Here is a 25,227-nt window from a genome sequence, read left to right on the forward strand (position 1 = left end):
GTTTTTAAGGGCTTATTCTTGCAAATATAGTGATAAAAGAAATTTTGTTTTTGTGGCAGGCTAGAGTATTTCTGACCCTTATTCCTGTAGACTGGCTGGACACACCTGGGTTTATGTTCTGTTACTTTTCTGATTCCCCTTCTGTTCCTCTTGTTCCTTCTCCACCTCCCAGCAAGAACACAAAGCCCTTATCTGTTCTGTTTGTGAGGGAAATTTTCAAATAAGTGAACCGGCTGTCGTTACTGTTTATTTAAAAAAAAAATCTGAAGTGGGAGAGGAATTCTTTTTGAATGCAGAATCTCAAATCCAAAGAGGAAAGGGAGGGAGTATGGAGTGGGAAGCAGAGGTCAGGGGAAAGCCACATGGTGGGCAGAGGGGGGATGTTTCAAGGATTTAAGTTGCAAGCTTTGTTATGAAGAGAATATCCTACTTATCCGCTTTACATATTAATCAGTGAATAAAAGAATTACGTTTTTAGTTTGGTCAGTTAGGAGGATCTGAAGGAGAAAGAAATGAATGAAAGAATGGAAAAGAAACTGAGGGGAAAGGGAAGGTGGATATTGGTTAATCTAGTATTTATTACTCTGTGTTGTACAAGTGCGGGTGACGTAGTGGAGCAAGATTCGCTCCCTGTTGTTGGGGAGGATGTAGCTCGAGCACAAGTGTGGAGGTAAGAGGCTCACGCCGTCTATCAGAAATGACACTTGATCAGCATCTGCGCCCCTGTTGGGGCATGATAGAAAGAAAAATACAGTTGCAAAATTGTAGAGCTAGATTGTAAAACATTTGCTTCTCTGCCTTCATGCCCTGTTCGGAAAGCTCCTTCCACTTGAAACTTTCTTTAACTTCCTGTTTCACCAGTCAGAATACTGTCTGTCCTTGAAGTTGTAGTTCCTGTTGCCGCTTCCACAGTTTTCTAAGTACCAGCTTGAAACGATGTCCTCCCTCCTTTATACTTTATACTATACACCTAGTGTATACCCTGAGTCTGTACTCTGCCTTTATTACACAGTGCTTTCTAAATGAAATCACTAAAATTCTTTTGGTGAACTTTTGGTGATTTGACTTAGGAATGTTTTTATTGGCAATTTGATATCTAAAGAGATAGAACATCTTGCATTGTTTATTAATTGGAATGCTTTTGAGGGAGATGTATTAAGAATGCAGTGCTGATCTGAAGTTGAAGATGATGTATAGAGTTTGGAGACAAAAGATAGGAAGCTATTGTGATACTTTAGTATTACTGAGTAAACAGGCAGGGAGGAGAAGGGAACTACATCTAGATGTCTTGTTATGGGCCACAACTTGTTGTACTAGGTGTTTTACGTTTTACGTACATAATTTCATTAAATTATCCCACTTACAAGAGCGATTTCTTAACTGCTTATATTTTGTTGTTTTGTTTTGTGACTTGATATTTACTAATGTGAAATGGCCATTGAGGTGACAGGTATGTGAATATTGTTTGGAGCCATAAAATTGACTTCTTTTCTCTTTTGGGTTTTTAGAAATAATTTTTAAAACAAACGAAAATCAAGAATCTTTGTAGTTATTTGTAATTTGGAGTCCTGCTCTAACCCATTTGGCCACTCAACTACATTGGACCATCTTCCCCTAATCTTTAAGGTGAGGACATGGGGCTAGCTACCACCAGGGCCCCCTTTAGCTCCAATAGTCTGTGCCATTGTGTCGCTCACTTAAACTTTTGTTCCTAATTCACTGTTTTTGTGGTGTGAAGGGAATGGGTAGTCTGTAGATTTTATGGGGCGACTCTTTCAGCTCCACAGAACTGGAGTTGTCAGATAAAGTACAGTAGGCTTACGTTTATTTGTTGTTTGTTTATTCCAGATAAACGACAAATAGTTTTTTAGTCATCATGCAATATTTGAGACATAATTAGGCCAAAAAAGTCCTTTGTGTCAAGTTCACATTTAACTGGGTGTACTGTATGCTCATTTGCTAAATATGACCGACAAAGAGCTCTCTGAAAGATGGAAGAGCTCATGTTAAAGAAAGGTGTGCAAAGGGTTGTCAAGTACTGAGCAAGCTCTTCAGTCTGAAGGGAAGAGGAACAAGAGATGATGAAACTAGTGGCTGAACTGATTGAATCTCTTAAGGTCACATCTAGGTCCAAGTGCTGTCATCAGAAAGTTTTAAGTACTTAATTACAAAAAAAAAAAAAAAAAATCCGGTGCTGGTGGGATCATACAACATTGTGTAACCCCGAGTCGTGACCTTTTGAAATGCTCAGAATTGTGTTGTAATCAGACTTAAAAGCGCTTGGACTAGTCCAAGAGAAATTCAAGTGATGAAGTCCCAACCAACTTAGGTTAATAAATCAGCTTCGTTTTAACATTGTGTTAGTGAAACTATCAAATTATTTCTTTGGTTGCAAGTAAAAGAAACCTACTTTGGCTTATTTAAGGAAAAGAAAATACATTTGAAAGATATTAATGTATCTCTGGGAATCCTAGAAGTTGAACACTTTAGCTTTTGAAAATGGGAAAGGGCTTTAGTAGCAAGAGTTCAGATATTTCTGAATTTTTCAGTTAGTAAGGTTTTTGTCCCTCTTTTTAAGCTCAGAGTTGTAGATCTTTGAGAGAGAGAATTGGGATTTTGGCCAGAAGGGCAGGGCTGTATGGTACAGCCCTGGCCTAGACACTCAGTTCCTGTCTTTACCCTTGAGGACAGTTTCCAGAGAAAAGAGGATGAGAAGAGTTAAAAAGGGAGTGCCTTGATGCCGTTGATTATCGTGGAGCTTTTATTAACGTAGACAGCTTTGTAGAGGGAATGCTAGGTCTCATGTGAGGGGATGAAAAATTACTTCCTGTTTCTATTTCTTAAAAACACATACTGCAACATATTTCATTTCCTTCTGTTGTAGCATTTCCAATATTATTTTACACATCAATATCTTATGCTATTGCCTAACTATTACAAATGAGCAAACTGTCATGAGTAAGGCTGGGATGGCATGTCTGCAAATGAGGACTTCCTCTCATGGTTTATTGCTCATCCAAGTAACCTCTTCCAAAAAAGTTTTTGGAGAGTGCCAGTCTATTTGATATATTGGCAAGACTGCTGGAGACATAAGTAAGTCTGAGTCTTTTCGGCCTAGAAATTCTTTGATTATTGTATACTTTGAGGTTAGGTTGTGCTCACCCAAGATAAACACAAGAGAAACACAAATAATTGTGGCTTAAACAAGATAGATGTGTATTGCCCTCTCATGTAAATGATCTAGAGGTGGGAAGTCTAGGACGGTTATGGTGACTCTGTGGCCCTCCAGGACCCTGGTCCCTTCTACTTCTGTGCTGTACCATTGTAGGCTGTGATCCTCTTTTTTGTTGTCCAAAGGATTCCAGCCATTTCATCTAAGTTTCACGGAGCAGGATCGAGTTAGGAAGAAAAGTAGGTTGACACCTAACAGCCTCTACTACAACTGTCCATTCTACTTTCCTTCCCTTGACCTTCTGGTCAAATCTTTTGGCTGTGTGACTGTAGCCTTCTGGTATTTCCCTTTCTCATTTTGCCTAAATGCGTAGATGAGTCAGTCTCCTTTGATGAACCTTGGGAAAATCAGTTTATTGTTCTTAGGATTTCGTCGGTTATAAAATGCAGATAGGTGCCTGTTATATTGCCCTCTCAGGGAATGTTCAGTAATCTAGCTCCTTGAATTACCAACTAGTCGGTTCCTTTGTCAGGCAATATGTTAGGTGCTGGGATTCTGAAGAAGTCATGTTTTCTGTCCTCATGCTGGCTCAGAACGCTCTGTATAGAATAGGTTAACAGAGGAACAACAACTGAATCAGATACTTTAAAAATGTTCTTTGGAAGCTATAAGGTGGTGTCAGTGTAAGTTGCTATTTATGGTAAGAAGTTACATAATTTTAGAGCTTTATTGAAAACCTTATAGGTGGTAGTTACTCCTTATTTTACATTAGTGAGAATCCAAAGCATTGAAACTAGTCAGATGGTAATGTTCTGCATATCACCGAACATTCTGGTTCTGCTCTACCCCCCAGTATTTTGTTTTCTTTCTTCCATCATACACACAGATCCATGCAGACAGTGTAGACACATGTAGGCGTGTACATCATAGATACATCGGCAAATAAGCAACAATTTATATGTTCAGTTATATATTTTTAAACATTTTGTGGGGGTTTTTTGTGTGTTAAAATGTTCTTTGACAATATGATATAAAATGATTTCATGATAGTCATTCGTATGAATGTATCATTGGTTAACTATGACACTTCCTGGTTTTCTAGCGTTTAACGATGGCTTAGGAAGTTGGTAAAGATGATGAGAAATAGCAAAATACATCATTTGGATAAGATGAGGGAGCTGCTTAAGCAGATGAAGATAAATAAATGTGTTTCACCTCAGTTTAGATTGATAAAAATAAGATATCAGGAATATCATGGTCTGACTTAAGTTGGGAGACAGCTCAGGATGAATTTTATTTTAAATAAAAGGGATTATAATTTAGAGCTCTAATTTCATTAGCCACTGGGTTATCTTGAACCTTCGGCTTCTTGTTTTAAGGATTATGCAGTAGTTACACTCAAGACTTAACTCGCAAACAAGTGTTTCTTTTTAAATATGGAGGAGGAATTTATTATAATACACTATGACTGTAAACCTCTTTTACGTTAGTGTGTTGAAATGAAATGCAAATTTCATGAAATTTTGTGATGGGACTAATTTATTAAATTACCTACTATTTTCAGGCTACATGTACATTGTTCCCTTTTTTTTAGGTTTTTGCTTTTTTGGTTTATGGTGCTAATCATAAAATATTTTAGCTCCAGTATGGTAGAAAGTGATATAATGTTATATGATGTCTAAGGTCATCTAGACCGGGGGTTCTAATCCTGGTTCTCTAGTTTACAAGGTCTGTGACCTTGGGCAAGTCACATTACTTGATTTGTTCGAGCTTAGATCTCTCCTATGTAAAGTAGGAATTATGTTGCCGATTTTACGAAGATTGTTTTAAGACTAATATATAAAGGCCCCTAACACAGTATCACAGACATTAAGTCACAGCCATTACTAACAATAGCAACAGTAGTGATTTTTAGTCCCTTTTCCTTCATAGCTTTTAATAAGAAATCAGGGTGAGGGAATTCTTCTAGACAAGTACTTTCTGCTTTGTAATAGACATTGAGTAGTCAGCAGTGGTATGAGTAGGAGTTTCACTGCTAGGGGTTGGTTTCCAAAGCTGTTTGGAAATACACTTAACACGTAAACAGTCTTGCAAGTTGCTTTGCTGAGAGCTAGATGTACAGTGGTTAACAAGAAGACATACTGTTTAAAGTCAGGTGGGGGAGGCAGACATTAAGACACCAAAAAATAGAAATGTATATAATGTTAGATGATATTAAGTGCTATGAAGGAAACGAATAAAGTACAGTAGCTTTAGTGTGAACTGTTAGGAGAAACCTCTATTGAGGAGTTAATTTAGTTTAAGACCCAAACATTATATTACCTGTACTATTGTCTTATCTGTTTTGTTCAGAAAGGTCAGGTTTCTGGTTCCATGCCACTGTGAGGTTAAAAGTTCTCTGTGCAAAGCCGGGCATTGAGTCAGAGACATAAGTTCATGGACTAGCAATGTGACCTTGGAGTCAGGGTGTAATTTTTTACACACCGTCCTCAGTATGTATTTGTACTTTGTATTTCTTTCTCTGTTTACTTTTTTTATTTTTTCCATGCCTCTGTGCCTTTGAAGGGGTGATTTTATCTATCCATAACTGACCCTGCTCTTGTCTCGTTTTAAAACTCAGTTCAGGGTAACCTGTACTTGGAAGGCTTTTTAGAAGAATTATTTCTCTAAAATGCAAATTGGAACATGCTTATAAAATGTGTTTAAAACCTCATTGTGGGTCACCTGGTTAAGCGCCCAAGGCTTGATTTCTGCTCGGGTAATGATCTCACGGTTGTGAGATTGAGCCCTGCCCGTCCAGCTCGGTGCTGAGCCCAGATCCTGCTTGGGCTTCTCTCTCCCCTTCTCTCTCTGCCCCCCCCCCCACCACATGCACTCTCAAAATATATAGACATTAAAAAAAAAATCATTGGTTTCCTGTTGCCTTTATGATAAAACGAACAATTCTTATAATGGCCTGAAGGTCTGTCACAGTCTGGCCCCTTTGCTTCTTCAGCCTCATCTCTGATCGCTCATGCACGCCTTCACTAAGCATTTGGACCATAGGATCTTTGCTTCATGATGGTTGTTCCCCATTGTTAGAATCTTAGAGGTTGTCCAGTTCAGCTGCTTATTTTTAAAAATGAGGTTTCTTTCAGAGGGGGTCTGGTGGGGGGATGGGCAAAATGGATGAAAGGGAGTGGGAGATACAGGCTTCAGTTAATGGAATGCGGAAGTCATGGGAATTAAAGGCACAGGTTAGGGAATATAGTCAATGGTATATTGTAAAAGTGTTGTATGGTGACAGATAGTAGCTACCTTTGTGGGCACAGCATCACGTATAGAGTTGTCGAGTCACTGTGTTGTACACCTGAAACTAATGTAACATTGTGTGTGAACTCCACTCAAAAATCGTTTTTAAAAAATGAAGTTTCTTGGGGCTCTTAAAATACAGTGATTCTGTTTAAATAGATGAAGCACGCTGCTTTTCTAGTTTCTCATTAACTGCCTGCCTCCTTCCTTTGGTCGTCCTTCCGTCTGTCTGTCATCGTGCTGGGACGATCATGGGCCATGGGCCGGGTGAAATTAATGTTAATAGAGATGAAATTGAGAACATAAGCAAGTTAGGAAGCCTGTAACACCCCAACCTCCTTTTCAGGTTGCTGATACCAGCTATTCAGATTTCTAGTGATCACACTGTGAAGTTCTGTAATTAGTGACAGTCTCCTGTTCTGGACGAACTCCAAAGGCAGAAGTGGAGCACTGTTCTGTATTTTTCTATATTTGCTCTTATAAGGGGAGTGACAGTAACAAGCAGTCACTATTTTCATCAGTATTTGGATCCATGAAATGAGGAGGCTGAGGAAACTCCGTGTCCACAACAGAGTTCTTCCTTGTGTCTGGGTGGCCCCAGCTTCTGTTAACTTTGATTCCTCAGAAAAAGGACAAATCTGGGCACTAAGTAATGAATATTAGACATCTTGTGGATACGGTGCTGTGTATAGGAACGTGGTAGATTTGAACCTTTTAATAGTTACAGTGCAATGACGTGGATACGGCTAGAGGGTATGATGCTAAGTGAAATAAGTCAGAGAGACATTGCACTCATGTGGAATTTTAGAAACGAAACAAATGAGCCAAGGGGGAGAAAGAGCGGGAGAGGCCAACCAAGAAATGGACTCAACCTTAGGGAACAAACTGATGGTTACCAGATGGGGGGTGGGGTGGGGTCGGTGTAAATAGGCCATGGGGAATTAAGGAGGGCACTTGATGTGCCGAGCACCGGGTAACGTTGAAACACTATATTGTATATCTAAAATGAATATTACCCTGTATGTGAGCTAATTGGAATTTAAATAAAAAATGATAAATCATTACAGCACGATTTTTATTTTACATTGGTTTTGTTTGTCTGTTTGTTTTTCCTTCACTGGTTAGCTCTGACTGGGTTGGAGCAGCAGATGTCGGTCTGTAGGGTGGTAACTATGTCAGATCCTGTGCTGGGCATTTTTTGCAGGGGCTTTTGTTTCGGGACTTTTTTTTTTTTTTCACACCACAGTTTAGCAAGTTAGATGTTTTTTGTCTGAGTTTTGCACATGAGTAACTGTGGTAAAAGTGAAATAGCTTGCCTGAGGCCACACTCAAATGGTGGAGGTAGAATTTGAACCCAGGTCTGCCTAGCTGAAAGCGTGTGTTTTTCTACTTTATTACTCAACACTAAAGATATCTTTTTCCTACCTGCATATAAATTCTACCTCAGGAAAAGGAGACATAAGTTAACCATATTAAAATAGTACCTTTTGGGGGCGCCTGGGTGGCTCAGTCGGTTAAGCACCCGACTTCGGCTCAGGTCATGATCTCACGGCTCATGTGTTCGAGCCCCGCGCCGGGCTTTGTGCTGACAAACTCAGAGCCTGGAGCCTGCTTCAGATTCTGTGTCTCCCTCTCTCTCTGCCCTCCCCTGCTGACGTGCTCACTGTCTCTCAAAAACAAATAAACATTTAAAAAAAAAAAGGTACCTTTTTAGCTCAGCATCCCCAAGAAGTGTTCTGTCCTGTCCAGGGTATGAGTGGTTGAGGCCATATGTGGGGGGGAGGGGATTGTGAAAGCAAGTTACAAGGAGGCTTGACATCTGTCACCACCTTCTACTGGCCCTCACGCTATTGGGATGACTGATTTAATTCTTTTACCTTGTCTCTTCTCTTTCTGTTTCTCATCACTCTCAATGCCACTTTGTGGTATTCCCTGCACCATTAATAATTTATGTTGTTCCTCTTTGGACGGTGAGCTCAGCGAGAGCAGGGCTGTGTCTGTCTTGTTTATCACCCTAGGTGCTGAGTAAAGTGCTCTTTGTCCTCCAACTGGGTTTGGTTCTGGGGATTGGATAGTGGGTTGGGAGAGCAAGGGGACGCTCTTATTTGTGGAGCGACTGGAAAAGAAGAAAAGGTAGGAGTTTTGGAGTATGGAGAAAAAAGGGAGAGAAGGAAGGGGAAAAGAAGAGGGTACAGTTGATGAAGAGGGTGAGGGTTGGGAGATTGTACTTTGCTCACTACAGGACCAGAGGCTGCAAGGTCTTTGGAGTGTAAGGCAAAGGCTTGTCTGGGGGGTTGTAGTGTGTAAGGCCAAGAGCTTGTGACAAAAGAAGCTGGCTCTGTACCCTATTCACCTTGAGTTGGGTGGGTTAGGACCTGATTTTAACGATTCTTACTGACATTTATGTAACATTATGATTTTTTTTTTTTCTTGCTTCTGGTCTACTTAAGCCAGTACTTAATTGGGAAGGGGACTGGTTCCAGAATATGAGGAATCCTAGCTAAAAGGAACAGCTTGACTCCCTTTGCCACATTTCAAGATTCCAGGCTTTTTTTTTTTCTTTAATTTTTTTTTTAAGTTTATTTATTTATATTTGAGGGAGAGAGGGAGAGAGAATCCCAAGCAGGCTCCTCACTAGCGAGGCTCGAACTCATCCATGAACTGTGAGATCATGACCTGAGCTGAAACCAAGAGTTGGATGCTTAACGCACTGAGGCACCCAGGTGCCCCCGCCTGACTTTTTAAGTTTTTTTTTTTTTTTCGAAGTTTATTTATTTTGTTTGAGCATGCAACTCTTGATCTCAACGGTTGTGAGTTCAAGCCCCACATTGGGTGTAGAGCCTACTTAAACAAAGGAGCTGTTCTAACAAGGGCCGCACAGCATCCTGAATTTAAATGGACGGCCCGTGTGCTCGCTTTGGCAGCACATATACTAAAATTGGCACGATGCGGACATCAGCATGGCCCCTGCGCAAGGATGACCTGCGGACTCAGTGGACAGCCACATTGTAGCAGGCGTCTGCATACCCTGCTGCAGGTTTGACTCTCTAAGGAAAGTCCTTGCAGAGCCCTGCCTGGGGCTCATTCCCACGAACCACGAGAACCCTGAGAACCTGAGCTGAAATCAAGAATCCAACACGGAACTGTAACCGACTGAGCCTCCCAGGCGCCCCGCAGGTTTCTTTTTTTAATGCTGAGCAAAATTTCAGTGGTCTGATTTGAATAGGGAGCAGAGTATTAAGACCTTATGCTGGGTAGCCCCCCGCCCCCGTCCTGCCTCCCTCTCCTCCTTTTCTTGTTTCAGGTAGGCTCTGCGTCCTACTTTGGGCTTGAACTCATGACCCTGAGATCAGGAGTCACGTGCTCGACCATCTGAGCCAGCCCCACCGCTCCTTCTTTCTGACCTCAACTCTTATCACTCCTCTTCAGCTGTGACATTCTGCTTCCTTAATATTTCTCACATTAGCTCAGGGTGTTCCCGCCTCAGGGTTTTTTGCAATGATCCTTTTTTCTTCCTGATACTTTTCCCACAGATACTCACTAACTTGTCCTCTTACCTCCTTCACATCTTCTCCAGTGTACTACTATCTTTGAGGCGAAATTTCCTTGACCTCTGTGAAAAACACCTTCCCCTGCCCACCCACCATCCCCAATACCTTTGCATTATTTCTTTCCGAAACACCTGGCCTGCATTCTGTTATGTCCTGTGTACCCTCGTTGGAATTTTAAGCTCCATGAAGACAGGAACTTGGTTTTGTTCATTTTATCTCTAGTGCCTGGAACTGCATGGGACAACATTTTCATACGAGCCGGAAAAAAAAAAATCTTTATTAATCAGTCCAACTCTAGAGATTAAATGAGAACGCACCTTTTTTGTTTGCCACTTTTTTTTTGGTTTTGTTTTGTTTGTTGGGGAAACATTCTATTGAAAAATTTCAAAATATGAGGATGGACATATAATTGAAATGGAACAGGCAAAAGAACTAAAATAAAATACTAGGAGGTAACCTTCATATGAAAAAATAATTCTATAAAGCTTTTTATTCTTTCTTCCAGGGAACATCATAGGTCCTTAATAATATTTTGTTCTTAAAAGCAGCCTGTGTGGTTCACTTCTGCTGTTTTGGCTCACACTTTCCTATCTCTCTCCATTTCATCACATCGTCTCCTTCTGGCACTTTTCCTTTTTTTATTTTATTTTATTTTATTTTTGAGGTTTCAGCTCAGCTCCCAGTTCAAAAAAGACACTTCCAGTCATCTCCTACTTGCTTTCTTTGCTGATATCCTGTATGTTGCTCAGGTGACACTTAGGTGGTCCACTGTGTATTGTTTATATGTGTATATCTTGTATTTTCCATCTCTGTCTGCTGTCTTGCGGCAGCTGGGATTTTAGTGTAATCTCACTGCTCAGGACCCAAAAGGCATTTGGGAATTGCGGGAGCAGTTTTGATGCAGATGGACTGGGTCTGGGGACCCAGAGAGAGGGGGTGTCCCACAGGACCAGCCAGGAGGGTCCTTGGCTTTGTGCAAGATGGAAATCCAACACCCACTGAGAGGAAGTGAGAACAGAGTTTATTGAACACCAAGAGTGAAGATAAAGGAGTGTCTGGGAAACTTGGAAAGAGGAGTGAGACTTGTCTTTCCTTGCAGTCCAGGTTTTTTATTGAGGATTGTGGTCTGGTGACATGGAAAATCTGTCATGACCACCCCACCTGGTCACTTTTAGGTGTTATCTCTTGTGCTGCAAGACTCCAAAGAAATCACTAACTCCTTGACCTTTATAGGGAGGGCTTACATTATCTGATCTGTAAGGTGTATCTAAGGCAGGGGTATGAGTCCTAGTAAGAATAGAAGTAGGAAAAGGAACAGAAAAGCAGTATTTCATGGGATCCCTTTAGTTTCCCTGTCACAGTTTGAAAGACCTTCATGTGCTTCCATTAGATACATTGATATTTTTAGGCTTACTTTTAAAGACTTAGTCAAACTCTTAGTGTAACACAACCTAGAAAAATGCTACTTGTGATATTTTAGGCTGAACCTAAACAGTTTAGTTAGGGGAATGAGCATTTATTTCTTGAAACAATTTGTAAGACTTTTTCCTTTATGTGTATGAGTCCTACCAATTTAAAAAAGCACAAATTTACAATTTGAATACCTATAATAGGTGGCCCGTTATAACCTGAAGAATATGTTTTTGGTTCATACTTTTTAAAAACTGTGGATATGTAAGTTTTAAGATGGTAAAAATAGTTTGAGAGCAAAATATATAACAATTTTATGTTGTGAAAGTGTGCGTGTGTTACGGTTAGGTAAATATATAGTTGTGGAGGTAGTAACAAATATTATCGTATAAATGTTGATATCCTGTGGAAATGACGTGACCTAAAATATAAACAGTGGGTCTTTGTGGGTGTAGGGGTGGCTTGAGAGGAAAAGGGACTTAAATTATATAACGATGCCATAAAACTGACTTTTTACTTTCTGTTATTTTGCACATAAAAATTGGAAGAGAAATAGATTGTCATTTTTATCATTTCTGTTATTTTGTTCTTATACATCTTTTGTAGAAGTTCGTTTAGTAGGGGATTACTTTGATACTTTGATGCATAAAAGGGTTAAATTTTTAAAAAGACATAAATTAGCATGTTGCTTTTTCAATAGCCATTTCTGCATCTGCAGCTTGGCTGTGGAAATCAGTTTTCTGTTTTTACTTCTGTGAGCTCACTGAACATGGATTTCTTTTCTTTTCTTTTTCTTTTTAACAATTTATTGTCAAATTGGTTTCCATACAACACCCACTGCTCATCCCAACAGGTGCCCTCCTCAATGCCCATCACCTACGTTCCCCTCTCCCCCACCCCCCATCAACCCTCAGTTTGTTTTCAGTATTTAAGAGTCTCTTAGGGTTTGCCTCCTTCCCTCCCTATAACTTTTTTCCCCCTCCCTTCCCCTCCCCCCATGGTCTTCTGTTAAGTTTCTCAGGATCCTCATAGGAGTGAGAACATACAGTATCTGTCTTTCTCTGCCTGACTTATTTCACTTAGCATAATACTCTCCAGTTCCATCCACGTTGCTACAAATGGCCAGATTTCATTCTTTCTCGTTGCCAAATAGTATTCCATTGTATACATAAACCACAATTTCTTTATCCATTTGTCAGTTGATGGACATTTAGGCTCTTTCCATAATTTGGCTATTGTTGAAAATGCTGCTATAAACATTGGGGTACAAGTGCCCCTATGCATCAGCACTCCAGTATCCCTCGGGTAAATTCGTAGCAGTGCTATTGCTGGGTCATAGGGTAGGTCTACTTTTAATTTTTTGAGGAACCTCCACACTGTTTTCCAGAGCAGCCGCACCAGTTTGCATTCCCACCAACAGTGCAAGAGGGTTCCCATTCTCCACATCCTCGCCAGCATCTATAGTCTCCTGATTTGTTCGTTTTAGCCACTCTGACGGGCATGAGGTGATATCTCAGTGTGGTTTTGATTTGTATTTCCCTGATGAGGAGTGACGTTGAGCATCTTTTCATGTGCCTGTTGGCCATCTGGATGTCTTCTTTAGAGAAGTGTCTATTCATGTCTTCTGCCCATTTCTTCCCTGGATTATTTGTTTTTCAGGTGTGGAGTTTGGTGAGCTCTTCATAGATTTTGAATACTAGCCCTTTGTCTGATATGTCATTTGCAAATATCTTTTCCCATTCCATCGGTTGCCTTTTAGTTTTGTTGATCATTTCCTTTGCAGTGCAGAAGCTTTTTATCTTGATGAGGTCCCAATTGTTCATTTTTGCTTTTAATTCCCTTGCATTTGGATATGTGTCGAGTAAGAAATTGCTGCGGCTGAGGTCAGAGAGGTTTTTTCCTGCTTTCTCCTCTAGGGTTTTGATGGTTTCCTGTCTCACATTCAGGTCTTTTATCCATTTTGAGTTTATTTTTGTGCATGGTGTAAGAAAGTGGTCTAGTTTTATTCTTCTGCATGTTGCTGTCCAGTTCTCCCAGCACCATTTGCTAAAGAGACTGTCTTTTTTCCATTGGATATTCTTTCCTGCTTTGTCAAAGATGAGTTGACCATACATTTTTGGGTCCAATCCTGGAGTCTCTGTTCTATTCCATTGGTCTATGTGTTTTTGTGCCAATACCATGCTGTCTTGATGATTACAGCTTTGTAGTAGAGGCTAAAGTCTGGGATTGTGATGCCTCCCGCTTTGGTCTTCAATGTTACTTTGGCTATTCGGAGTCTTTTGTAGTTCCATGCAAATTTTAGGATTGCTTGTTCTAGCTTCGAGAAGAATGCTGGTGCAATTTTGATTGGGATTGCCCTGAATGTGTAGATTGCTTTGGGTAGCATTGACATTTTAACAATATTTATTCTTCCAATCCATGAGCACGGAATGTTTTTCCATTTCTTTGTACTTCTTTAATTTCCTTCATAAGCTTTCTATAGTTTTCAGCATACAGATCTTTTACATCTTTGGTTAGGTTTATTCCTAGGTATTTTATGATTCTTGGTGCAGTTGTGAATGGGATCAGTTTCTTTGTCTTTCTGTTGCTTCATTATTGGTGTATAAAAATGCAACTGATTTCTGTACATTAATTTTGTATCCTGCAACTTTGCTGAATTCATGTATCAGTTCTAGCAGACTTTTGGTGGAGTCTGTCGGGTTTTCCATGTATAATATCATGTATGTCATCTGCAAAAAGTGAAAGCTTGACTTCATCTTTGCCAATTTTGATGCCTTTGATTTCCTTTTGTTGTCTGATTGCTGATGCTAGAACTTCCAACAGTATGTTCAACACCAGTGGTGAGAATGGACATCCCTGTCGTGTTCATGATCTCAGGGGGAAAGCTCTCAGTTTTTCCCCTTTGAGGATGGTAGTATTAGCTGTGGGCTTTTCATGTATGGTTTTTATGATGTTTAAGTATGTTCCTTCTATCCCGACTTTCTTGAGGGTTCTTATTCAGAAAGGATGCTGTATTTTGTCAAATGCTTTTTCTGCATCTATTGACAGGATCATGTGGTTCTTATCCTTTCTTTTATTAATGTGATGTATCACATTAATTGATTTGTGAATATTGAACCAGCCCTGTAGTCCAGGAATGAATTCTGTTTAATCATGGTGAATAATTCTTTTTATATGTTGTTGAATTTGATTTGCTAGTATCTTGTTGAGAATTTTTGCATCCATGTTCATCAGGGATATTGGCCTGTAGTTGTCTTTTTTTGCTGGGTCTCTGTCTGGTTTGGGAATCAGAGTAATGCTGGTTTCATAGAATGAGTCTGGAAACATGGATTTCTTTTGATCTAGCTCTGTTTAAGAGAATCCTTTGGAAAAATGTTAATAACCTGCAAGCATGTGCTAGTTCCTAATGTGTTTTTTTTTTAATTTGTTTTAAAATTTAGGAATTGAAGCCATTTTTTATGAAGGAAGTTGGCAGTCACTTTGATGATTTTGTGAACAATCTCATTGAGAAATCAACATCATTAGACAGTGGTGGGTGTGCCATCACAAGCTTTTCTGTTCTTGAAGGAGATAAAAACCATAGAGCTAAGTAAGTATGAATATTAGTTTCTTTTAGTGCAAACATGTACTCTGATCATGCTCAGTAGTCAGAATATGGACTGCAGGAAAAATGCCTGCATTCACATGCTAATACCACTTTTTATTAGCTCTGTGTTGTCTTGGGCAAATGAACCACTTGAAGGGTGGGTTTCTTCATCTTAATATGAGGATTATAACCAACATGTACCTCATTTAAGACCATGCCTTTTTTTTTTTTTTTTTTTTGAGGGAGAGAGGGCGCAAGTGAGCAAGGGGCAGAGAGAGAGAAGCTGGGCTCACCCAAAGTGGGGCTTCTGTTTTTTTGTTTTGTTTTTACCCAAAGTGGGGCTCATGCTCACCTGAAGTGGGGCCTGCGGTCGCCCAAAGTGGGGCTCAAAATCGCAAAATGTGAGATCATGACTGGAGCCGAAATCAAGAGTCAGATGCTTAGCCAATAAGCCACCCAGGTGCCCTGGCATCATAAATTTCAGTGCAGTTTCAGAGGACAGGCCAGTAACAGTGTGTGAACTGGAGCAGGGCTAGAGGCCTGTTAGGAGAAGAGAGTGGCTGTCTATGTGATGGCAGGCATGCATTTCCATAGGGGCTGGGCTGTGGAGAGCCTTTGAACCCTGCTCTAGTGACATCTCTTCTTTCCTAACCAGATAGGCCTGTGTATAGCTCACAGCATTGTTCAACATTAAATGATACAACGTGCATAAAACCCTTAACATGGTGCCTGGGTCATAGTGAGAAGCTGCTTTATTAATGTTGTATGCTATAGTTTCTCTTATCTATAGGTTTACATGTCTTAAAATACTTGCTGTGTTTATATTTTAATTTAATTTTTTGCTCTTTCCAGAGATCTCAGAGCACCTCCAGAACATGGAAAGATTTTTGTTGTAAGGCGGTCTCTCTTAGAGTGAGTATTTTTAGTTGCTTTTATTAAATTCTTAGTTTGAATTAAAAGTGTTCTGATTATTAAAATCACTGCTTAATCTACACATGTTTAGTGAGTTCTGTATTCATATAAATCATTGGTTTTGATACTTCTTGTACACTTGCTGTCTCTTTTCCTCCTCTGTGATCTTCTGGTTCTATGTCTAGTTTTAAAGGAGGAGTTAGCGGTAACAATGGTTAACTGTCCTCTGATAAATTCCTTGAAGTTGTGATGCAGAGAACCTATTACTTAAAAAGCTAGAACAAAAGTTTTCTGATTAGGTAAACCCCATTATGAGAGTTCTGGTGTTGCTGCCTTCTTGGAATATTTTTCATGTCTTTGGCTAGCCAGCCCAGAGACTTGATAGTTTTCTCAGATTTAACTTAGTTTAGGATCCTGATTATGTGAATTTTATGGAAAAAAAAAAAAATCAAGCAATGTGTATTAATCGTGGCGACCTCATTTGTGAACTGCAAATTAAAGGTGTACTTTGGGTAGGTAATGATTGTTTCTTTTATAGTATTCTCTGAGTAGATCATTTATTTATTTACTCAGTCATATATTCATTAACAGACTACTATAATTTCACCTGCATTAGTACAGGTCATCTGAAATAGTTGGGCTGGTGAAAAATTACCTTGAGTGTCTTAATGTGCTTTTTAAAACCAATACATCTTCAGGGTGCCTGTGGCTCAGTTGGTTAAAGCATCTGATTCTTGATTTCAGCTCAGGTTATGGTCTTGGAGTTGTGGGATTGAGCCCTGCATTGGCCTCTGAGCTGGGCGTGGAGCCTGCGTGAGATTCTCTCCCTCTCCCTCTGCTCCCCCCCCCCCCACATACACCACATCCCACACACGCACTCTCGCTCTCTCTCAAAACAGAAAAAAATAACCATCTTCTACTTACCAAAATTTGCTTTCTGTGAGCCAACTTGATCTGTATTACTTAATTTTGATGAGAAGAAAAGAGGGGTACAGAGGATCTGAAGCAGGCTCTGTGCTAACAGCAGAGAGAGCCCCACGGAGGGCTTGAGCTCACGAACTGTGACATCATGACCTGAGCCAAAGTCGGACACTTAACCAACTGATCCATCTAGGCACCCCAAGAAGGCCAGTTTTCTGGACCTGTTATGTTATATAGAATACAGTTTCAGTGTTTGCCACACTGTTGTTTGAAGAAATTTATCTTTTAAAATCTGTGTCTGGGGGGAAATGCAGGCTTTTCACATAAAAGGGAAAATAAATGATTTTGAACATTGTAATGAAGGTTTTAATGATAGAATTGTGCTATATAAAAAAATAACATTCAAGTATCTGATAATTATAAAACATTTTTCTTTAAGTTTATTTATTTTTGAGAGAGAGACAGAGTGTGAGTTGGGGAGGGGCAGAGAGAGAGGGAGACACAGAATCTGAAGCAGGCTCCAGGCTCTGAGCTGTCAGCACAGAGCCTGACGCGGGGCTCGAACTCACAGACTGTGAGATCATGACCTGAGCCGAGGTCGGACGCCCAACCGACTGAGCCACCCAGGTGCCCTTATAAAACATTTTTGTAACCAAGGAAATATTTTATGGCTCAGGTGGGTTTTTATTAGAATTTGAAGATTCCTAATCCAGGGCAATCTAAAATATCATCGAAAAGTTGTTTAGATGATGAGCATACATCTTTGCAAAAACAAAGCTAAACAAACTTGTTTTAGTCAAATATAAAAAATACCTATTTAAGAAGGTGTCATCTAGAAAGTCATTGCTGTATTTTAAAAGTAGCCCTATATTAAATGAAAAGATCAATGAGGATAGAAAATAAAAGCATTTGTAAATGGTTAAGTTTATAAATATGTAGGGTAGGGGTTGATTATCATCGTTATAGAAATGCATACATATGAATTTTTTTTATGTTTTTTAAAAATGTTAGAGAGAGAGAGAGTGCAAGCAGGGAAGGGGCAGTGAGAGGGGGGACAGAGGATCCAAAGCAGTCTCTGCATGACAGCAGCGAGCCCCATGTGGGGCTCGAACTCACAAATGGTGAGATCACAACCTGAGCCAAAGTTGGACGCTCAACAGACTGAGCCACCCAGGCTCCCCACATGTATGTGAATCTTAACATGTTGGAAATAGATAGCACTTAATGTAAGTTAAGTGTAGGGAGTGGAATGTAAGAATAAGATTAAAAAAAAAACTTGTAATCTTTGGAATAGCTTTTGTGTTTCCTGTTTTCATTGCCTTTTGCCTACTTACAAAACAGCCACTTCTGGCAGGTTTTCAAGAATGCCCATCATTTGTTTTAAATGTTTGATATCCATGCTATTTCTAGAAGGCAGTATCATTTTATTAGAAAGAACTTTATGCTAAGCTTTTACATTAAGTTTTTACCTTGGTCATGTCATTGACTATCTCTGCTTCAGATTTAATATTCTGTGATTACTACTGGAGATGTTTGCTCATGATTACTCTTCAAGGGTAGATTAAACCCCTGCTGAACTGCCTTAAGTGTTTAATATGTGGTGTTTTAAAATTAAATATAGATAATTAATTTATTGGTTTGAACTGCATTTACAGCGAGCTGTTTGAGGTGGACCACATCAGAACAATATATCACATGTTTATTGCCCTGCTCATTCTCTTTATCCTCAGCACACTCGTAGTAGATTACATTGATGAAGGAAGGTAAGGCAAGAAAACGAATGTTTGGCTAGTTCCTGCATGGGGTATTGGGAGCTTTTGTGACATTTACATTTTGGTAAATTTTGGTGATTTGGTTAAGTTTGCTTCAGGAAATCCCAGAGCAGCTCACTGGAGGATGAGATTCCTCTCTCTCAAGAGCACAACTAAATGGAATATTGGAAGTTTCATTAGTTTTATTTTTCAAATGGTCTTTTTTAGTACATTTTAGCAGTTTCTAAATAATTTTCCTAAATGGGAAAATTGTGTATATGCTGTTTATCAATTTTCTACTACGGTATGCATTTTAGGTTGTTACTAAAAATAAGTAGCTTATTGGAATTATGCTTGAAAAACATTTCTTTTTAATGTAAAAATGAAATTATAACTTTAAAAATGATAGGGTGGTAATCATACATTGAATTATGTGCATTATTAGAAAGTCACATTTTGACATAATGGTTTAATAGTATATTAGTAGAGTTTTGAATTATTCCTATTCTTAAAAATCATCTTTTGGACGTAACAGTGATTGCTATTTCAATACTTTAGATATTCACTTTATAATATCTTAGAACTGAAAATTTATGAATGTTAGAATCTAATCACAGGAAGTTTAAAGTTTTATTCTTTTAGGTTATCTTGGGTACCTTATGTTCAAAAACTATTATATTAGGGCTTTTAGAAAATTTGTTGTTGGGATACATTGTGAAGCAGAGGCTTTGGAGCAGTTCTCTCTCTAGCACAGCTCTTACCTCCACAACTAGGGTAGATTAATGTTGTGTTTCCTAAGGTTCAGAGTTTTAGGTCTGAAAGTTTGGGATTCTGTGAGTCAACGCACATTAAAAATTTGTGTTCTTTCTCTGTGCTTCTTCTCCCTAGGCTGGTGCTTGAGTTCAATCTCATATCTTACGCTTTTGGCAAATTTCCTATTGCCATGTGGACGTGGTGGACCATGTTCTTGAGTACACTTTCAATTCCCTATTTCCTCTTTCAACATTGGGCCAGAGGCTACAGCCAGAGTTCTCATCCAGTGGTCCATTGTCTCATCCATGGCTTCCTTTTCATGGGCTTCCTGATAGGAGTTCTAGGTTTGGGACCAACATATGTTGCATTAGCTTACACGCTCCCACCAGCTTCCCGGAGCATTGTCATACTTGAACAGGTAAGGTTTTGAATGTTGCCCAGTGCAGTGCAACTTAGTTATTTTAACTTAGTTAAAATAATACTGATGTTCTGTTATTTTTAGTTGTATTAGTTGGATACATCTTTCTATCTGGTTCTTTGTGCTATTATTTATAAAATTAAAGTGGTAAACTAGATCATCTCCTATCTTGAAATTCTTTTATTTTTATTTTTATTTTTTTTATTTTTTATTTATTTATTTTTTAACATGTATGGAGCCATCGCACAGAAAATATGATAACTATACAGACCCTGTCGGCAGGAACCATACGTTTTGATGTGTGTGACTGCCTATGGTTCTATCTTGAAATTCATACTAGTTTCAGTATCCTCTGATTCTTGGTAATTATATTGAACTGTGCTGGGTGAATTCAAATTTTGTTCTTGAACACGTGTAGAAATCATTTAAAGTATAAAATATTTTTGTAATTAAAAACTCTACCTTTGAGGTGTCCGATTCATTGTTCTGTCATATATACGGTTCCCATCTGAATAAAGGATTTATTTTGTTCATACACCCTTTAGAATTTTCTGACTTACATTGGCTCTCTGTAATGTTCTGTGTGACTAATGGGAAGGACTATTTCAGGAAACTTTGTTTGAATAGGTTTTTTGTTTCTTACAGTAATACGGTTGTAATAGATAAAATGCTGTTAGATGCAAAATAATTTGAGTAATAACATGTCCTTCCTTAGAGTTTGTTTTTCACTTGTTTTATTCCATAAAAGTGAACTTGAGTTGGTGTATGCAAAATTAGGAAGTTCTTTATATGATTACAATCTAGTGATGTTCTGGGGTTGCTTATGGAGACAAGACGATGGTAGAAAATTCATCTTTTCCCCCCCCCCCCTCCTTTTGTAGATTCGTTTCATAATGAAGGCCTATTCATTTGTCAGAGAGAATGTGCCTCGGGTACTAAATTCAGCTAAGGAGAAATCAAGTATGTAATTTCATTAGGTCAAGGATTATTCAATAGAATATTTCAACCTTTGGTATTTAGTGGGATGGCTTATTACATTCTGTAGACTTTATGTTCGATTTCAGATATGTAGGATCCATACTGATTTGGAAGACTGTCTTACTGTTTCCTGATTGTTCACGTTTTGCCTTCGTACCTACAATTGAAAAACATTGATCACCAGCCTCTTACACTTGGTCTTATTTTTATAGGATGTTAATAGACTCATTACACCCACGTGTGCTTCCCTTTGAATTGCTGCTTCAAACTCTAGAAGGTATTTCTAAGTCACAGGAATAACTTAGTTTAGACAGATCGGTAATATTGAATCCGTATAAGAATAAGAAGTCTTCATCTGGGGAGATCAGGAAGAAGTGACGTGGGCTAAGAGAAGTCATTTTATTCTTCCCTATTGTGTGCTTTCTTCTCCCTTTTAGTTTTGCCAGGAGAAGTTGAAGAGTGTCTGATCTAACCACAGTTTTCCTTTTCCAGAGACTGTTCCAGTACCCACAGTCAACCAGTATCTGTACTTCCTGTTTGCTCCTACCCTCATCTACCGTGACAACTATCCCAGGTAATGGTAGCGTGAGGTTCGAAGAGTGTTGAGCACCAGAAGTATAGCCTGAGTGAGGTGGGATAGTAGGCAGGGGCCAGTTCATACAGGATTATAAAGAGTATAGGATGAGTTTTAATTCTCATGCTGGCATGGGAAAGCCCCAAATGGTGATTCTGGCAATCCGATTCGATTGCAGTAATCTGGACAGAATTATACAGGCGTTTCCTATGCCAGAAATGATGTTCTGTGTTCATTAGCTTTCTTTAGAAAACTTACTTTGTTTCTTCCTTTTTAGGACTCCCACTGTAAGATGGGGTTATGTCGCTATGCAGTTTTTACAGGTGAATTTTTTCTTTAACCACCTAAGGTTTGTTGATTGGTGGGAGATGGGGATTCAAATTTATAATACTAATTTAATCTATTGAAGCTCTTGGTAAATTCTTGTCATCTGGGGACTCTGGAACGCTTTTTGAAGTCTTTTAAAATGTTACCAGTACAGTAAATGGTATTTGTTTTGTCAACATCAGAAGTCATTTGTTTCAGTAAAAGAATTTATTTTAATTAAGTCATTTCATTTGGTAACTTTAGTAAGCCTTTACATTTATTTCTCCCTCCCCTTATGGTTTTTTATTTTGGGAAATATATGTGTGGGTATAGTTTGAATGATAAGAATCATAAATCCCAGAAGTTTCCATTTTAAAATCTTGTCTCAACCAAATACCCATTTATGAAATAAGTTCCTCTGTTCTGGGTTTTATGTAGCAGGATAAGCAGGTTCCAAGGGTTTGGTATGTCATTTGGTAAAGGCTTGAGAGAAGGTATGATAGAAACTAGGCTTGAGTAATATCTGTGAAGGATTGTAGGTTGGCAACTTTATGTAGTAGCGCTAAATGGAACACAGATGGAAACATCAGTCTGAGGGTCACATTTCTCTTCTATTGAAGGAAAAAAATCCCCGTCTTTCCTTATCAAGCCATGATTAGTATGTCCTTTTATTTTCCAGGTTTTTGGTTGCCTTTTTTATATGTACTACATCTTTGAAAGGCTCTGCACCCCCTTGTTTCGGAATATCAAACAGGAGCCCTTCAGCGCTCGCGTTCTGGTCCTATGTGTATTTAATTCCATCTTGCCAGGTAACATGGGTACTAGTTAATGTGGCTATTGATGCAGGAAAAAGAGGGCTATTGAATATGCACTTTTTTGATTTACCTGCTTTTTGCTATGAACTCATCTGTACATCTGTACCCATGTCACCCTCTTTCTGTCTGTCTCCTAAGTAAGTATACTTCCAGTTTCAGCCCAGTCTTCCCATTTGTCTTCTGACTTCCACTCAAGTTTTGCTTTCTGTGACTGTGGATAGTCCATATTTACACCGGATCTTCCCGTTCACTGTCCACTTCACTGTAATCTTCCTCCGACTCTATCCAGGCCGCAGATATGGCCTTTATTGAAATCACTGGTAACCTCCTGATTCTAAATCCGGTAGATGGTTTAGCCTTTATCCTGTTTCCTCTCCAGGAAGCATTTGTTGGATGCTGTCGACCACGTTTGGAAACCTCTTGCCGCCTGTTCTTACTCTCCTGTCTTTCTGGCCATACCTCTATCTCCTAACTTCATTCATTCCACTTAGTTCTTTTTTTTTAGAGATGTAGGAGTACCTATTATGTGCCAGGTGCTGTGGACCTAGTAGTGAACTGGACACACATACTCTACTCTCTGGAAGCTTGCAGTTTAATTATATTTACAGTTTCCTTTACTTACTTTCTTTTTTCTCTACCTCTTAAATGTTGGTTATGTCTTTTATTACCTTCCTTCTTCCTTTCCCTCTCCCATGCTCCTAGGTAACCCTTTATGATTGTCCCTCGAGATTTACTCCAATAAATTATTTTATCTGTCCCTCTAATAGAATATGTATTAAATGCATATCTTCCTCACTAGGCTGCAAATTCCTTGAGATCAAGGATTGTGTCTCACAGCCCGTCAGCCAATCACAGTCTTTCCGATATTGTCTAATACATAATAGATGCTCCATAAATATGTTTTGATATTTTTTGAATAAACAGGTGAATGAAAGGGGTAGGCATATAAACGGATATTTTACAATATAACGTATAATATAGGTTACAACGTAATATATATTAACTGGGATGAACAAGGTGCTGATGAACTTCGCATCACATCGGACATGACATTTGATACTGAGTATTGAAAAACAGCTAGATGTTCGGCAGAGAACTGGTGGAAATGTGCTTTTAGGTGGTGGGATGGAAGCAGAGGCATACGGAGGATTTTAGGACGGCAGGAGTCCAGTCATGGACAGTGTTTACAGCAGTGCGAGTAGAGTCAGATTGGTTAACTTGGTCACTTTGGACATTTTGCTGGATAACTCCGTTTGGGGAGGCTATCTTGTGTATTGTAGGATATTTAGCAGCATCCCCACCTCTCTAATTAGATACCAGTAGTACAGCCCCTATCCCTTGAGTCGTGACAATGACATGTGTCCAGAATTGTCAGATGTTCTCTGAGGAGCAAGATCTCCCTCCGTTTTTGTTTTTGTTTTTGTTTTTTTTATCTTTATTTATTTTTGAGAGAGACAGAGTGTGAGCAGGGGAGGAGTAGAAAGAGAGGGAGATACAGAATCCAAAGCACGCTCCAGGCTCTGAGCTGTCAGCACAGAGCCCGATGCAGGGCTCGAGCTCGTGAACCGTGAGATCATGACCTGAGCTGAAGTCGGATGCTCAACCCACTGAGCTACCCAGGTGCCCCAAAATCTCCCACAGGTTTAAGCAGTTGGTTTAGAGGAATGCATGAGGGCCAGATTTTAAAAGGCCTTGGGTACCAAGTTAAGCCGTACATTTAGGCATTTCTTTTTTTCTTTTAAAATTTTTTAAATTTTTATTTTTGAGAGAGAGAGAGAGAGAGAGTGTGTGTGTGAGCAGGAGAGGGGCAGAGAGAGAGGGAGACACAGAGTCTGAAGCAGGTTTCATCTAGGCATTTCTATTAAAAACAGGCTGGGTCATGGGGTACCTGGGTGGCTCAGTTGGTGAAGCGTCTGACATTGGCTCATGTCATCATCTCATGGTTTGTGTGAGTTTGAGCCCCGCATCAGGCTCTGCACTGACAGTGTGGAGCCTGCTTGGGATTCTCTCTCTCTCCCCGCCCTCCCCCTCCCCCTCCCCCACTAGCATTCCTTCTCTCTCAAATCAGATAAACTTAACAAATGACCTAGGCTGTTTTTTTTTCTTTTTATCTTGAAACCCACTTGGAAGGTAATTATTGCTTTCTAAAATTAAAATCACTTTCAAAAGAACATTCTGTCATCACTTGAATGGGTAAGCTGGAACAGTAACTTTTATTTTACAGAAAAATTACGACTAAGCAAATGGTGACATAAAATTGATTGCTGGGGGGTGCCACGGTGGCTCAGTCCATTAAGCGTCCGACTTTGGCTCAGGTCATGATCCTGTGGTTCGTGAGTTTGAGCCCCACGTTGGACTCTGCTGTGAACGCAGAGTCTGCTTCAGATCGTCTGTCCCCCTCTCTCTCTGCCCCTCTCTCATTTGTGCATGCACTCTTTCAAAAATAAATAAACATTAAAAAAATTAACTGCTAGGTATATGAACTATTTGGAAAGACTCTTAATATTATTCATCTTATTTTTAGGTGTGCTGATACTGTTCCTTATGTTTTTTGCCTTTTTGCACTGCTGGCTCAATGCCTTTGCTGAGATGTTATGCTTCGGTGACAGGATGTTTTATAGGGTAATGTATACTTGCACTTCTCTTTCTTTTCCCATTTTTCTTAAGTACTTCCATCTTCATTGTTAAGTATTTGAACATTGTTGGCTACTAGCTTTTTAACATAAACGTTGTGAAATTTTTTTTCCATAAGTTTTACCAACATTAAGTCCGAAATTCTGATACTGATG

The 25,227-nt window shown here is 39.3% G+C and overlaps 1 protein-coding gene and 2 non-coding genes across 4 annotated transcripts in view; 2 read left to right on the top strand and 1 right to left on the bottom strand.

Moving 5' to 3' along the window:
* SOAT1 (sterol O-acyltransferase 1) overlaps window positions 1-25,227 on the top strand; it is an 86,547-nt gene that overhangs the window by 44,721 nt on the left and 16,599 nt on the right. For both annotated transcript variants that reach the window (XM_049634044.1, XM_049634045.1), the window contains 9 exons: window positions 14,865-15,013; window positions 15,863-15,922; window positions 18,499-18,606; window positions 19,483-19,765; window positions 20,647-20,725; window positions 21,236-21,317; window positions 21,595-21,640; window positions 22,303-22,432; window positions 24,963-25,060. In XM_049634044.1, the coding sequence (XP_049490001.1) occupies window positions 14,865-15,013; window positions 15,863-15,922; window positions 18,499-18,606; window positions 19,483-19,765; window positions 20,647-20,725; window positions 21,236-21,317; window positions 21,595-21,640; window positions 22,303-22,432; window positions 24,963-25,060 (1,035 nt within the window). The remainder of the gene's footprint in view (window positions 1-14,864; window positions 15,014-15,862; window positions 15,923-18,498; window positions 18,607-19,482; window positions 19,766-20,646; window positions 20,726-21,235; window positions 21,318-21,594; window positions 21,641-22,302; window positions 22,433-24,962; window positions 25,061-25,227) is intronic.
* LOC125926037 (U6 spliceosomal RNA) lies at window positions 9,372-9,474 on the top strand. Its single transcript, XR_007458970.1, has one exon. It is a non-coding gene; the product is annotated as a U6 spliceosomal RNA (small nuclear RNA).
* LOC125926057 (small Cajal body-specific RNA 14) lies at window positions 19,993-20,115 on the bottom strand. Its single transcript, XR_007458988.1, has one exon. It is a non-coding gene; the product is annotated as a small Cajal body-specific RNA 14 (non-coding RNA).

This window comes from Panthera uncia, chromosome F1, assembly GCF_023721935.1.
Source record: "Panthera uncia isolate 11264 chromosome F1, Puncia_PCG_1.0, whole genome shotgun sequence".
NCBI classification, from domain to species: Eukaryota; Metazoa; Chordata; class Mammalia; order Carnivora; family Felidae; genus Panthera; species Panthera uncia.